This window comes from Pogona vitticeps, chromosome 1, assembly GCF_051106095.1.
Source record: "Pogona vitticeps strain Pit_001003342236 chromosome 1, PviZW2.1, whole genome shotgun sequence".
Classification (NCBI taxonomy): Eukaryota; Metazoa; Chordata; class Lepidosauria; order Squamata; family Agamidae; genus Pogona; species Pogona vitticeps.
Window position 1 is genome coordinate 52,517,699 of NC_135783.1, and position 15,689 is coordinate 52,533,387.

General features: G+C 39.2%; 1 protein-coding gene across 2 annotated transcripts in view; it reads right to left on the minus strand.

Annotated features, from left to right (window-relative positions):
• CEBPZ (CCAAT enhancer binding protein zeta) overlaps nt 1–15,634 on the minus strand; it is a 23,807-nt gene extending 8,173 nt beyond the window's left edge. For both annotated transcript variants that reach the window (XM_020788194.3, XM_020788186.3), the window contains exons 1-11: nt 15,475–15,634; nt 12,837–14,377; nt 11,780–12,011; nt 9,806–9,965; nt 8,837–8,925; nt 7,224–7,277; nt 5,937–6,039; nt 5,006–5,074; nt 4,439–4,505; nt 2,670–2,770; nt 2,253–2,307 (exon numbers count right to left, since the gene is read on the minus strand). In XM_020788194.3, coding sequence (XP_020643853.3) covers nt 2,253–2,307; nt 2,670–2,770; nt 4,439–4,505; nt 5,006–5,074; nt 5,937–6,039; nt 7,224–7,277; nt 8,837–8,925; nt 9,806–9,965; nt 11,780–12,011; nt 12,837–14,377; nt 15,475–15,591 — 2,588 coding nt within the window. In that variant the 5' untranslated portion in view covers nt 15,592–15,634. The remainder of the gene's footprint in view (nt 1–2,252; nt 2,308–2,669; nt 2,771–4,438; nt 4,506–5,005; nt 5,075–5,936; nt 6,040–7,223; nt 7,278–8,836; nt 8,926–9,805; nt 9,966–11,779; nt 12,012–12,836; nt 14,378–15,474) is intronic.
• Between the last annotated feature and the right edge of the window lie 55 nt (nt 15,635–15,689).

The window sequence follows — 15,689 nt, forward strand, 5'->3', positions numbered from 1 at the left end:
AAAAACACCCTTCCCACTAAAGAACCTTTCTCACAGTGCTTTAGTGGGATCATAAATCGTAAGCAATCTAGAATTTAATCTATACTTAAAACTTTCAAAAGGTGCTTAATGCCAACATAGAAATTGCAGTCATCTTTCATGTGTCTGTGTTTAAGGCTGCCCTCTACAATCAAAAAAAAAAAAAAAACAAAAAACCATAGCATTCAGTGTTATGGCAATAATTACCAATCTGGACAGGAACAGAATCAAGCTCTGCCTGTGTAAGGAAGGAGCTTCACCGTACTCTGCTCTATTCCCTCCCACCATATAGGCGGGCAGCATACCCAAGCAATCCAGGGAATAGGGGGCTCACATGGCTTCTATTTTCTCTGCCAGATTTATCCTTCCATTCAGTCAAATTAAGCCAGCTGATCTATTGTGTTGCTTGTATCATAGCCAGAGAAGACAGAAAGAAGGCTCCCCTTACTTAGCACAGGGGTTGACAATCTCAGAGTACACAGGGAGCAAGTTTTGCTGTTAGGCCTGTTTTTATTTCTACAATTCAACTCCCAGGTTTGGAAGGGAGCCAAGACCATTTCTTAATAATGGAAATTAAAAAAAAAAGCCAATTTTGAAAACCAAAGGTCATACAAAATAAGTTTTGACTGCTTGCTGGAAGCTCAAGGATAGGACCCAAGTGACTTATGTTGGGAAAGAATTCAACAAATGACATGCTGCATGAGTGACAGGCAGCATAAAAATTAAAATAAACATAAGCCATCATTTTAAGTTAGTGCTTCACAGCAATTTGTTTTTGTAATCAGCAGACGTAGCAAACGTATTTATGATTCATTAGCTTTTTCTCATCGTGACAGTGCATTAAACAGTTCCGGACTAATTTTAGTCAATTATTTTTTGATCAGTAAAATGCCATACCCTACCTATGACATATCATTTGGAGTAGAGATGGGCATAAGCCTACCTCTGAGTGGGTGCCTGCCAGAAGAGGCAGGGCTGGGAAGCACCAAACACCTGTTCAACCAAAGGACAAACTGGCATGAGCCACTGAACAGTTGGTTCATGTTTTCTGAGTGATGTATAAGCCACCTCGGGTGGATCAGGCAGACATAACAGGCATCCACTCACACAGTAAATGATTACGGACACTGAGTTCACAAGATACACTAAGATTTCTCTTATGTAATGCTAGAATCAGTACAGGTAAGTATCCTATCCAAAATTACCCTCTTACTGTAATACTAACATTTCAAAGTGTATGAAACTTAAGCAAGTGGGAACATCACTCAGAGATTATATGGACTTCTCACAGCTGCCTTTCTCTATGTTCTGTGACAAGGAAGAGGAGGTGCTGTACTGCCAACTGCTCAGTTAGAAAGAAGCTGAAACCAAAGTGAGCAGAAGAGTTCTTTTACAGAAAACTTCTCTCTAAGCCAGCTGTTTTTAAGCTCTCTTTCAATGAGCTGTCTCCATTTAAGCCTCAGGTCATATTAGATGTAAGTATGGAGCATACACAACATCATTTGATGTGGACGTTTAATCTGCAGTGTCATTTGATCAGTCTGTATTATTCTCAGTCAGTGTAGAAACAGGAAAATGTTTCTATCCTGCTAATGCATGGTTAGATGCAAAAGGAACTCTAAGCCAAATGGAGGAACTGCAGGAAGAGTTCATTCATACAACATAGGTTGAAATCTCTTGCATAAAATGTAAGAGATGCATGTTGTGAGGCAGCACTTGTGTCCTCCATCTTAAGGGCAAGCAGACCATATTAAAGGGGATGAATGGCCATACCCTCCCTGCAGTCAGCTCCACAGCAAGAACGAGGGCCCTTAGAATCTTTTGGAATACAGCTCCTACACTCTTTTACCATTGGCCATGTTAGGAAAAGCTGACAGGAGTTTTAAGCCAACTGGTACCAATGATTCTCTACCCCATTTTATGAGCTAAAAGTGATACATTTGCAAAAACAAGTCTAGGGCACAATAGGTAACCTGCAACTCTCCAGTTGTTGCTGGACTGCAACTGCAAGCAGCCCTAACTAGCATAGGCAATAGCGAGAAATGTTGGAGGCATATGGAGGGCCATAATGTGCTAATCCCTGGTTTGGGCTTTATGAAACTTGAGACACAATGCACAGCATACTACATGCTCTGTTTATACCGTCTGTTTTATCCAGACATTTATTCTGTCCATAGTCTCTGGAAGTTAAAATTGTCTATCTGCTTGTTACCATTAAAAAAAGAAAACCATACCCTGCAAAATTAAGGTCTTCCTTGACAATTGTATCAAAATCTTGTTCAAATGAATCTGAAAGATAAAAAGCAGGTGCAAAAGTTTAACTTCACAGTATCAATACAGGTTTAAATATTTTTACTGTATTTGATTTACAAAAGTAATTTGTTCATTTTAAAATTTAGAAAGTGCACCATATTCTTACAAAAAGCAAGCACCATCTAAAAATCTATTAAGTATAATTCTTACTTAAAATGTGTACAGATATAAAATTTGGCATTCACCAAATCTGCTTAGTCTCCTTGACTAGGAAATGTCCTTAACTGAGCAATCGGGTAGCAATGTAGTACAAGTGGCTGTTGGTTTATTCCCCCCTAAACACCTCCTTGGTGAATCAGACTGGTTGGGGTGGAAAAGAAGATATGAAATAGTCTTACCTAATGCTCTTTCAAACTCATCATCATCCACATCTTCCACACTTTCATCATCAGCTACAGGTCTACGTTTCGCTTTCTCCATGTCTAGCTTTTTGTAAAATCTGAATATGGAAAAATGAACATTATGTTCATATAATATCAAACAATAAGGACTATGAAAACTATTTTATTATAAGAGATCTTGCTTCTTTTATGATTTTAATGATTTTACTGATAAAAACTGTAGTATCACAAACATTACATTACATTTATTAAAACTGTGTGACTTATTGTAGGACCATATAGTAGAATTTTAGTTATGTAACAGAAATCATTTGTATGTTGACTTCAGGTTTCCCTGGGGAAGAACAATTGGGATCTAAAATGTGATAGACAATAACAGATTTTTCTTGTCAAAGCAGAAATAGGATTAATTCAACATTTTACTTATTCAAAATATAGGAGTGCTTGAAGGTCGAGAAAGTAATTAATCCAAAAGTATATGGAACTAGTATTGCCTTGCAATACAGAATGGTAAGCCATTTCTGAGTATACCTAGAAGCCCTGGTAAGGGTCACTATAAGTTGCAATCAAGTTGACAGCACATCATTGTCATCGCTACTGCTACTAATGCTATTGATACAAAGATTCCCATTTGGCCTGACCTCATGCATTTCTTCAGTAGTCAAAACTGTCCCATGAAACTTTTAAGAAAAAATAAATAAATAAAAATTTTGTCTGCTATGGTACAGTATTGCTGCAAGCATTTACATTTTACTTTGACACATTTATCTTATATAATGAATAATCATATAAATTTGATACAGTCTGCTTGCCAATCACATAATAATCTCATTATATGTACAGTGGTGCCCCGCATAGCGAGGTTAATCTGTTCCGGATTAACCCTCGCTATGCGGAATCGTCGCTAAACAGGTAGGGAAAACGTATTGAAACGCATTAAACTTAGTTTAATGCGTTCCAATACCTTGCTTACTTACCCGTTCAGCGAGGATTCCCCTTGCCGGCAGCCACTTTCGCGCCCTCGCTAAGCGAGGGCAGGGCGTGAAAACGGCTGCCGGCAGCCATTTCCGGGCTTCCGGCGGCCATTTTGGAGCCGCCGAACAGCTGTTCGGCGGCTCCAAAATGGCCGCCGCAATACCCGATCTTCACAATGCGGGTTTTCCCCATTGCGAAGATCGGGTATGTTTCCGTATAGCGATCCCGAAAAAGGGATCGCTATACGGAAACATTGCTATACGGTGCACTCGCTAAGCGAGGCACCACTGTAGTACTTTTACATATGCTATCCACAATAGCTACAGAGAAAGACTAAGTTCTTCATAGCCACTTTTACTGACAAAATGGGTAATACAAGTATTTTGCAGGTGGCTATACCAATGCTTGGGAATAATGCCATTTCTAGAGTCTCCAACTATATCTCATAAATGAGGAAAAAGAGAAAGTGTATATTCTCAGAGCTTTAAAAAAATCAGAAGCCACTGAGTAGTGCATGCCACTCCAGTTAATACTAGACAACAGTTATGCTGGCTGTTTTCCCCGCTTGTTTTCTGTGATGTATGACATACTCCTATGGGTTTCTGTGTTTTTTTAAGCAAGCTTCAATAGCATTAACAATTGCATTTTCTTATCCTCCAACAGCAACCTTTCCCCTTGCAAGAACACTTTTACAATTGAAAATAGTAATGGAACCACCAAGAAGGAATCCGTCATATAAGAGGTAGAATTCTAGATACATGAAAAGGATCATTTAAAAAAACATTTGTTACCTGTGGAAGAAGACTTCATCTACTGGGATTCTGCTTTCATCCTGCGCAAGGAATTCTTTACTATTAACTAGAAATGAAGACATACTAGTGAACTTACTAAATAAATTTGCTATAAATCATCATTCAATGGCTTCCATCAGCAGAACATGAATGACTACATTTTCAAGGTACACGGACAATGACTGAGGCCACAAGCAGAGATGACCAGGGTGATACAGATCCCTCACTTTTTAAAATTCTGACAGTAGGTTTTTGGGGAGATGAATTGGGACCATGTTCCTGCATTCTTTTAACAAAAGCTACTATTTCTTCTCTTCGGAAAAACATATATATAGTTCCTGAATGATTTCCCACAGGTATTAACACAAATACCAGCTGGGAGGGATTTTAACAGGAACAGGCCTATTGTTGACATAATAGCCAGACAACCCCCCCCATAGGATACATCACAGGACACAGCCCACTGCACACACATCATTCATTGAAATTAATCACACTTCCAACATGATGTTGTACTGGTAACCGAAGTACCACTAGCAATCACATGTAGGCTGAATGTTTACTTGCCTGCAAGATTCCGGACATTGCTCATGGATTGTTTCTTCTTTGGCTGCATTACCACACTGCTGGTGTTTTCTGCATAAGAAAGTCAAGAGGGTGTAACTGTTGCTAAATATTAAACGATCTTAACTCAGATGCTAAATGCCTCATATAAAAAATGAAGTAATTCCAAAGGTGCTTGTGAAACATATTTGGACATAACAATTCCAGACAATATGTGAAACATGGACTTCACCTTTAAGACCATGTCAGGACAAGTTTTTTAAAAAGGTAACATAAAAGCCTTATACCACTGCACATCTATTCTAGGTTGCCTAAATACAATAAATCCCTGCATCTGCTTCATGCTGGAGGAACTGTGGGCATAATGGCTCCTCACTGCATGTGTGGTTTTAATATCTGAAAATGTTTACTTTTTAGAAAAGTGTACTGTGGTGGGAGGAATAAATGAAACTCTTACACTGCTATGTCTATTTCTAAATCAAAATGAAAACTGATACACGAAAGATGTATAGCACTAACAATTAGTACAGCAAGAATAGAAATCACATAGCAGTGGAAAAAACACAAAAGATTTTGGGATACATTAATCACTTTGGAGAATTTGGAACTATTCATTGTGTGAAAAGTTACTCTCAACTGTGCAAAACAATGAACTTGGGAGAAAGAGACAAGTTTCATTTCAACATAGTTCCTGATAATCTCTTACAAATTCTGATCCACATGCTAAGGGTCCCCCATTGCAACATCTGAGGTTTTGGAACAACATTATATGATTATCCCAACATGCTCTGTCGACAAATTTTGTTTAGATGGGCCCATTATGCAGCTTGAATTAACTATCAGAGACATGTACACAGTCTATTGACTGTCTTGTTATCCTGTTACTATATTTAAGAAAGGAAAAAACCAAAACAAATGTTGATAGGGTTCATACCTTTGCCTTTAGGAACTTTGGGGTTTCTATAAACAAAACGATCCAAGAACCTCATTAATGTGAAATCTTGCAGAGGATCACCTGAGTATTCAATGTAATTGCCCTGAGACAAAGACAATATTCATAGTGAAAATTTTCATGAAGAATTGCACAAATGAAAATGTTGAAAAGACCATATTGCTTTAATTCAATTGACAATAGGAGGACCTAGCAAAAGCAGATGATCTCAGAGATCTGTGTCAGAATACAGAAAGGCGAAATATGCTAGAAAAGGCTGCTGTTCTGTATCCTGGTCCACATACAGTCAACTCTCGATTTACGAACTTCATCAGTTCCAGAAGTCAGTTCGTAAATCGGAAAGTTCGTAAATCAACCCAGCATTTCCCATAGGAATGCACTGAAAACCAATTAATCCGTTCCGGCGGAAGAAAAATATACGCCCCCCAAAAATAAAAATATTTGGAGAAGCAAGCCAGGTGGCCGGGGAGAAATCGGCTCCCTCCTTTCACCCGATGCCGAGTCCCCTTCGCGCCGGGCTGAGCTCAGTCCCTGGCCCGGCGCAAACAGGACTCAGCAGCCGTGGCAGCATCAGGTGAAAAGCCTTGCTTCCCCAGCCCCATGGGAGGACTGGCGGGGGGGCCCTGCAACCGCGATCGCTGGCTTCGGAGGTCGCCCGCAAGTCCTCCCATGGTGCTGGGGAAGCCTCCGAGCAGAGAAAGGCAGGAAAAAGGGTGGGAAGTCCGGGAGGCTGAGATTTGAATTTTCCGCCCTTTTTCCCTACCCTTTTTTCCGTTCGTAACCCGAAGCCGGATTTGCAAATTGAGGGAATATTTTTTTCCCATGAGAGTGGTTCGTAACTCAAAAAGTACATATCTAGGGCTGTTCGTAACTCAAGGGTTGACCTACAGGTCTTCAAAATGGCTAAAGGACAGACTGTTTTTTCCCCCTGCTCTGGTCAGTTGGAGTCGATCTATCACTTAACAGGTGAGAATAGAACCCTCCTGGAAAAAGGCATAAACTTCACAATCTTGCCTCTAACTCTAGTGGGAGACTTGAGGGCTGCGTACAGGTGGCAGGGTGAAAAGCGTAATCACTGGTTTCCAAGGTAGAGTGTGCAACAGTGACTGGTAGGTACCACCATTACACTTTGTCCCTTTTCAGAATAAAGGAAGAGGCAAACAAAGTCCTACTGCACAGATGCAATCCCTAATCACTCTGCATGTATGAAGACGTATTCAATGTGGCAACCAAAGTAGTGAAAAGCAAAGCAAAACAAAATCAACTAACCTCCAGGATAGTTGTCGCAAAGAGGGCCACTGATGGATGGAAGTGTTCTGAAAGCTGGAAAAGGTCAGGGTAAGAACAATAAAATTTCTGTAAATGGCTATGCAGAGGAAGATATTTTGGATCATCATATTAACAGATTAAATAAAAACGGAACCCTGGAAAGGTAAAATTCCTCCAGTTATTGCTAGGGCACCCAAGTGGCTTTAAAGCTAGGAAACACAGCCAATAAACAGGGCCAATAGGTTACAACATTTGAAGTCATTTTATTTTCTCACTTATTATGTTCAGTACTCTTACTACATTTACATCCCTGATTGAGGTCATGACTTTCTTCCTCTTCACTCTGGCCCCGCAATAACCCTGTGATCGATCAATCAGAGAGCGAGATTTTGGCCCCTTGGCTCTGGAATAGCCTCCCATCAGTGATTTTGATAATTTAGTAGGAACTTCAACTTAGATCTCTCAATCAATGACTGTCTTGACCTTCTAACAATGGAGGGGGGCACAAGCCAACACAGCAAATCAGAAGGATATTTATACAATGTTGTAGAAAGTTCAGATTGGAAAGGAGGAAATACTCTGTCATGTAACAGAAAATTAAACTATGGAACTTGCTTCCCCTCTTGGTTTCAAGAGTGGATGGGATTTTATGCAGGATCCTTCATGCCAGGAAACAACAGCAGGAGAGGAATGTTATTCTCTTGGCTTCCTTTTGCCACGGCTTTTCTTATGTTCTTTGAAAAACTGCCATACAGTGTGTCTCCAGAACCTTTTATGAAGCACTAAGTCAAATAAGGTTGGCACTGAAGCCATATTTATGAGTGAGATTTGGATAGTTCATCTTAAATGTACCCAAGACTATTTCTTTGCCTGCAAAAATGTGGGGAGGATGGGAAGAGAAGCACCAGATTTTTCAACAGAACCATGTCAGAACAGTATTTCATTCGTCATTTGTTGTAAAGTGAACACATAGCACTTTTACCACAGGGCATATTAACCTAGAAATGAAAACTAAATTTAGGTACACAAGGTCTGGCTATTGCCAGGAAACTGGGGACAATGGTAAATAAACTTTATTTGTCTAGATAATACTGTCAAAAACTGCAACAATTGAAACATGGCTCTGATGAAATAATAATAATAATAATAATAATAATAATAATAATAATAATAATAATAATAATAATAATAATAATAATAATAATAATAATAATAATAATAATAATTTATTATTATTATTATTATTATTATTATTATTATTATTATTATTATTATTATTATTATTATTATTATTATTATTATTATTTATACCCCGCCTATCTAGTCATTTCGACCACTCTAGGCATTTTCAAAGTTAAGCAGCTCAGAACTTCAGAGAGTGAAATTTTGGGCATCTAGGTTATAAAGCTTTACACAAAGTTACAAGAAATCTAGTATTGGAACAGAAATGATCAACCGATTAAAATGTATATGATGGAAGTACATTGCCTATTAAGGACTGCTAACATTCTATGAACATTACATGGAGGTATATGTAAACAGTTCAAGTTACATTCAACTAAAGCAACTAAATTGCCTGGCAAATTTTGACATCATGAAAACAAGAACAGTACCTTTTTTAGCTCCCAAAAACTTGTTCTATCAGCTCCACAGTATGAAGGATTTCGATGCAGTGGATCATAGCCACCCTTATTCTTTCCACCTGACAAATGAAAGATGTTTTGTGCTTTCATACATGAGCAAATGTGTATTCTTTAAGTAGCAACATAGCCAGCTACACAACAGAACAGATTTCAAATCCAGCAAAGAGCGCAAATATATAAGATCTGTGTGCTCTGCTTTAGTTTCATATGATTTGATTCTCTAAGACCTATATTTTTCATAGCAAAAGCCAGTGAAATCAGGCCAACCATCCCCTACTAGTGCAAGTTTATACAGTGTTATGATAATAGAAAATGGACTGCCCCAATAAGCAGATTTATGGGATTCAGCAGCACATTACATAAAATAAGAACAGCCTAACTAATACAGAAAGGAAAATGGCATATTACTCCTTACTCATAAGAATGAAAGGCATAGGAAGATCCATCAGCAGTCACAATGACCCACAGCTCATGTAATATCTGAACACTTTACCACACATGAAGAGCCAGCCCTACTATCCTTATGCAAATTGGAAAAGCACCTCAGGCAGCAAATTGAGGGGTGTGAAGTGATGACGAGCAGTGAAGAACAAAATGGAATGGGGCGCACAGAGCCTCCCTTGACTACAAATGAAGTAAAAGGTGATGCCCCATCTTTTGTTTTGATGAAATATTCAGCTACCAGTCTGGTTTGCATCTGCATGTAAAGCCAAGTGGGGGGTGCAGAATCTCGTGAGTTGCCTGAGGCAAGAAAACATCTTGAGCCAGGCAAACACACACCTTCTTTCGCATATGCAAAGGTTGATAAAGCAATGAAGCCCCTGAATAATGTCCCTGCAATCATAGTTATCCATATTTGAAAAACATTATATTACGACTTCAACCCACTCTTTTTTCAGTGTCTGCTAGACAGAAAGCAGTTTTTCCAAATATATTTACCTTCCAGGTTCTCATGATGTACCCAAGAGGCTCCAACTGAATCATGAGGTTTCACAGAACCTTCCAAACTCTTATTTTGGGTTGTTTTATCTGCATCTACAAAATGTTCTTCCTCTTCAGCTTCTTCAAGATCATGAAAATGTTCTTCATCATCAGATTCCTTGGGGAAAAAAAGCCATTTCATATATAAGAACTGCACAAGCAGTAAGGCAGCCATACACAGCTCTAAGGAAATAAGGGCACTCACAAAAAGGCACTGACCAGAGAAGCTGGTCCAAACTAGAGATTCGAAGTTGATTCAGAAAAGCAAATAATATTGGGAAAAGATAAATCAATGGCAGAGAACTTAGAAGGTTAAAGTTTCAGGAGTAAGATCTACAACAGGCATTATTGAACACAATCTGAAGCAGCATTTGAATCCTGTAAACATTTTTAACATATATATACAAATTGCACTGAAAATACTGAGATTGTCTTTATAGGGTTTTAAGTTTTAAAGTATGCAGAGTAAAACAAATTTGCTGAGACAAGACTGAAAAAAGGATAGTACTAACAATAACATATAAGCAAAAGAATAATGAAATGTTCCTTTTGTTTCCGCCATAATAATCATGGTAACTGCTAATTAGGGTTTACAGAGTCTTTCAAATGCTGTGGAATTTGGTTGATCCAAATGAATGTACTCTGACAATGAAAAATATTTGTTTTGTATGACACATTATTTTAAATGTGCACTTAAAACATTTTTAAAGATAAAAAAATTGAAAAGGCAAGTTATAGATAAATACAGCTCTATGAATGTGTACTTATTTTATTCATATATTTTATATGCCATCTTTCTCCCTACAGGGGACTTAAGGCAGCTCACAGGAACTAACAATAATCAAGTGTTTTAAAATACCATTTAAATACCATACTAAAAAAAACTAAAAATATATCAAGATTAAAAACAAGAAGTTCTAAGACAACGATGATGATTAAAACCAGTTGTTAAACATTTTCAAACCGTTTAACTGTATCATGCCTTCGTAAATTTTAAAATACTTTAGGATGATATTCTACAAGTATTTTATTCAAAAACAATAGTATATCATGTAACAGTACCTTGGCATCCATTGTGTTCAATAAAACCAAGTGTTCCCTGTGAATTGTATGCAAGAAAATGTATGTCTGCCAATTTGTAACCCTGCAGATCACTGTTGATGTATTTCCATTGTTGCGATTAATCAAAAAAACCAGATTGGCATGACCCACAGTTTGGCCAAGTGCCCACAGATGTTCATGCGGGCCCTGCACTTCCATCCCCCACGTTCTCTCCGTAATTGCCCACTCATTTGCAGGAGTGTGCTTCCCTGCCAGTGAGTGGAGAATTGCTTGGAGGAGGCAGAAGTGAGATGTACACTGCTGCCCGTGAGTGATCACACAGGAGAGGGGCACACACAGTGCCCGCAGAACACCAGTGCATATACCGTGCCCATCTCTATTAAAAAACAAGTTGCTCATTCCTGCCAGGCAGCCTTTAGAAGTTACCCACAAAAGTGGAGTGGTTTTTGACCATCCATAATACTGCACTGATATTTATTTATTTATTTTATTTATTTTATTTATTGGATTTCTATCCCACCCATCTAGACCAAAGGTGTACTCTGGGCAGTTTACAAGTTTAAAAACAAAAAAAACAAAAAAACATATATTATAGATCCAAGGTGGCGAAAAGATAAGAAATTAAGATACAGCAGGAGGGAAAGCCAGCCCAAATAGCCAGGTTTTAAGTTTATTCCTGAAAACACCCAGAGAGGGAGTTTTTAAGAAAGGTGCTCTATTCAGAACAAAAAAGAAGTGTATCTGGGCAACTCTTACACAAATAATTCATCTTGAGGAAAAACCACTTGGAAAAAAAACAGAAGCAGTCATGTTTTTAGAAAAATTAATAAATACAGAAGGGTAATCACTAGAAGTAAAAGGACATCTCACCACATGATCCTGCAACTGAACCCGTAAGCCTGGTTTTATTTTCAGAAGTTCAGATACAAGGTACAAGACTCCACAAGTGAATGGTACCATCTGTCCACATGTGACTTGAAGCAATCGCTTCACAAAAGCTTTTACCCGGCGCAGTACTATATCTGCCTTCAGAGATTTGTAGACGAGGTTGAGAAACATTGATTGTTTGGCACATACTGCCAATCCTGGGTCCAGCAGCTTTCTGTGAAACAAACATCACCACACTTTTTACATACGTTTAATTCACTGAAAGTTATTCAAGTGGATTAGCAGCATAACTCAAAATATGAGTTACTGTATATTTTCAGCTCACTAACTGCTACTAAAGGTAAAGCTTCCCCTTGACAATTTTTGTCCAGTCATGTTCGACTCTAGGGGGCGGTGCTCATCCCCGTTTCCAAGCCATAGAGCCAGCGTTTGTCCGAAGACAATCTTCCGTGGTCACATGGCCAGTGCGACTTAGACACAGAACGCTGTTACCTTCCCACCGAGGTGGTCCCTATTTATCTACTTGCATTTGCATGCTTTCGAACCGCTAGGTTGGCGGGAGCTGGGACAAGTGACGGGCGCTCACTCCGTTGCGTGGATTCGATCTTACGACTGCTTGGTCTTCTGACCTTGCAGCACAGGCTTCTGTGGTTTAGCCCGCAGCGCCACCACGTCCCTTAACTGCTACTACTGACACACAATATAACATCAGTTTAAGTTCAAAGTCTGCAACTATTTCAAAAGGAAATTAATATTTTAAAACATTGTCAAATTTACATTTGAATGGTATTCTAAAAGCATTTAAAAGGCTTTTTTGTGCAATCATGAGGCTTGAGAAAACAATGCATGTTTAAGTCTAATTTATTTAAACATTACATGAGTAAATCAGAAGCTGGAATGACCTGAGAAATGAGAAAAGAAAATACTACCTCCATGCTGCTGTATATTCACAATCAAATGTGCATCATGGCTAACAATTACTAATTCCTGAAACAATGTCTGACTGATGTATCAATAAGGTATGTTATACTGTACTTACTTGTACAAGGCTGCATAGTATCGGTCTGATACAGTCTGACGGGAGTCCATCACCTGGAACAGCAACATCAAGGCCTGGATGCTAGTGCTGAAGTTCACAAGGTGCAAAACTTTAAACAAAGTATCCATCTGTTCTTTTACTTTTTCATCACTAGCCTGAGCATAAGGGTAAGCTCTGTTCACTCCTGTCAGGAGAGCACTAAGCATTTTAGACTCAACATCTTTTTTCTTGATGCAAGACCGGAAGAAAACAAAATAAAGCGTTATCAGCTTGTTAGCCAGTTCACTCTCCTCGTGGCTAAGAACTATCTGATTCAAAAAGCAAATTGCATAATATTGTGCTTTAGGACTGATATTTGATCTATAGAGAAGCCTCTCCACTTCATTACAAACCACTCCTTTCATGTTGGGGTGTTTGTGAAGCAAAGTCTCTAGGAGATAAGATGCTTTGGTGGCTACCTTGTTTTGAGGATCTCCCAGTTTATTCACCAACTGCACAAGAAAAGCTTTCTCTTGCTCCACCTTATTACAGAGAAGTTCATGAGCCACAGCAAGTGCACGAGTCTTTGTTGCCATCAAGGCATCGTGCGACAGTGACTCCAACACTTCAACAAATTCAGCCACCCAGTGCTTCAGATGATGTTCAAAATACCACAGAATGAGGCGCCTGTCCCTTGAGTCCCTGTTGCCACTTGAAAGCTTCTCCAGAGTGTTAAAAGGATGTTGAGAGAAAGTATACAGCTTCCGGTTGTCTGGTAGAAGATGTGTTATGAGAAGCTCTTTGAAAGTATCCAGAGCCATTAAGCTCTGCCTCCTGCTGCCTTTCTTTTTTATCAGATTAACCAGAGTCTCTATAAATTCAAGGGAGTGCACAGGAGCATCTTGGATAAGAAGGGTCATGGCAGCCATTCTGTCAGCAAGAGTACCCGAAGACACAACAGTTTTCATCCAAGCAGATGATGATCCTTTCCGCAGATTTGCCTTGTTCTTACAGAGATCTGCTTCCTGTTGGTACAGCTTTTGGGCCAAGGTCTTATAGCTAGATACAAGAGACTGATTTTGGAGTTCAGCAGAAAATTCACTTGTATATTCCAAATCATACCACTTCCCCCCTGGTTTTATCAGCAGAACCTGTCGCTCATGGAACTGAAAAGCTTCTTCTTCTTTTGCTTTTTTTGTCCCCCACAATGAAACAGTGTTCTCATTACTATCAGGAACATACTTGTTCTTATTATCTCTGCCATTACTTAACTGTGTTTTACCTTTGCTTCCTTTTATTTGGTTCTCTTTCTCTCCTCTTTTGATTATGTTTATTTCTTTGGGACTGACTTCTTTTTTATGAGGTTTTCCCCCTTGTTCATCTACTGTTCCATCCGCTTCTTCTTCTTCTAACACCAGTAATTTCTCCGAATATTTACTCACACCTAAAGAATTTATAAATGCCTCCAGTTCACCTTGGTTTAGATCATCAATTGCTCCTTTTTTGCCACCATCCACAATTTCTTCTGTTTCATCCAAAGCAGCAAGCATAATATAATCTTGCTGTATAAAACAAAACAATTAAAAGATATATGATTAATAGGTTTGCAGAGGTATCATATGTGATAAACAGTCACACACAAATTTAATACAAATGTTAACAGCATTACAAAAGAGAGTCGTTATCCAGATTTTGAAGTCAAAGAAAGCAGTGAACGTATTCCTCCATATGTTTAATATATGCCAATAATGTACTATCAGAAAAGTAATATTTGCCATCATATTATATGGCACTGCCAATAAGAAGTGTGGTTTCTAAAAAAGCAGCCACAAAAGCATTGTGGAGGCACATTACACAGCCATACCACAACATTTTTATAAATATTAGAAAAATTCCATGGGGTTGGACTAAAAGATCATCCATTCCTGCATCATGTTTTCAATAGTGCTTAACCAATGTTTCTTGGAAGACCACAAACAAAAGTGAAAAGGCAATGAGTTGTCCATTTTAGGTTCTGCAACCAACACCCACTGCTATCATTACATTTCACACTTTTTGTGAAATGTCATCATCCATAGGCACAAACTTATCCACATTAACAACAAAGCATTCCTCAACCTGAGTAACATCTTACATTTAGCAAAATTCCACTTGCTATCAAAGTGCTGGAACTTTAATGGGACTGAGTTATGTAAAAAATCTTACTGGATCAGAATAAGGTATATCTGGTCTTGCATGCTGTTCCCACACTGACAAAACTGGTGCAGTGGGCCCACAAGCAACATGAATACAATACACCCTCCCGCTTGTGTTTCCCAGGAATTAGCAGTGAAAGGCATACTGCTTCCAATACTGACGGTAATGACTCGTAACATGATCTCCTAGCAAGCTGTATAAACCCCTCGAAAAGCCATTCCAATTGGCTTTGGAGAGCAGATTCACATTCTCACTTTAAGCCCGTTTATGCTGAACTAACGTAACCGAGAGAAGTTTAAGAGGGAACTTCTGGCTGCCCACGAGACCAAAAGATCACGAAGGGCAGATCGCTCAGGCCGCTCCTTTTTTCCCACCACCATCATCACACGTGCTCACACTCACGGAGACCACGCAGATCCCACACGCTACTCTTTCTGCAACACCGTAAGGACGCCCCTCTTACCTTGGTCCCGCCGAGGCGCAACACCTCCTCCAACGTAAAGCTCCCTTCACCGTCGGCAGCCTCTTCGCCGTCCATTTCTTCTGGCTCTTCCGAGCGATCCTCGCCCAGCGCCGCCATCGTCTCCCGTTCCACTACGCAGGCGCTGCTCTGACTTCCGGGTAGTCGTCGTCGTCGTCGTCGTGGAGAGAAAGGACTTGCAAGATAAAGTAACACTA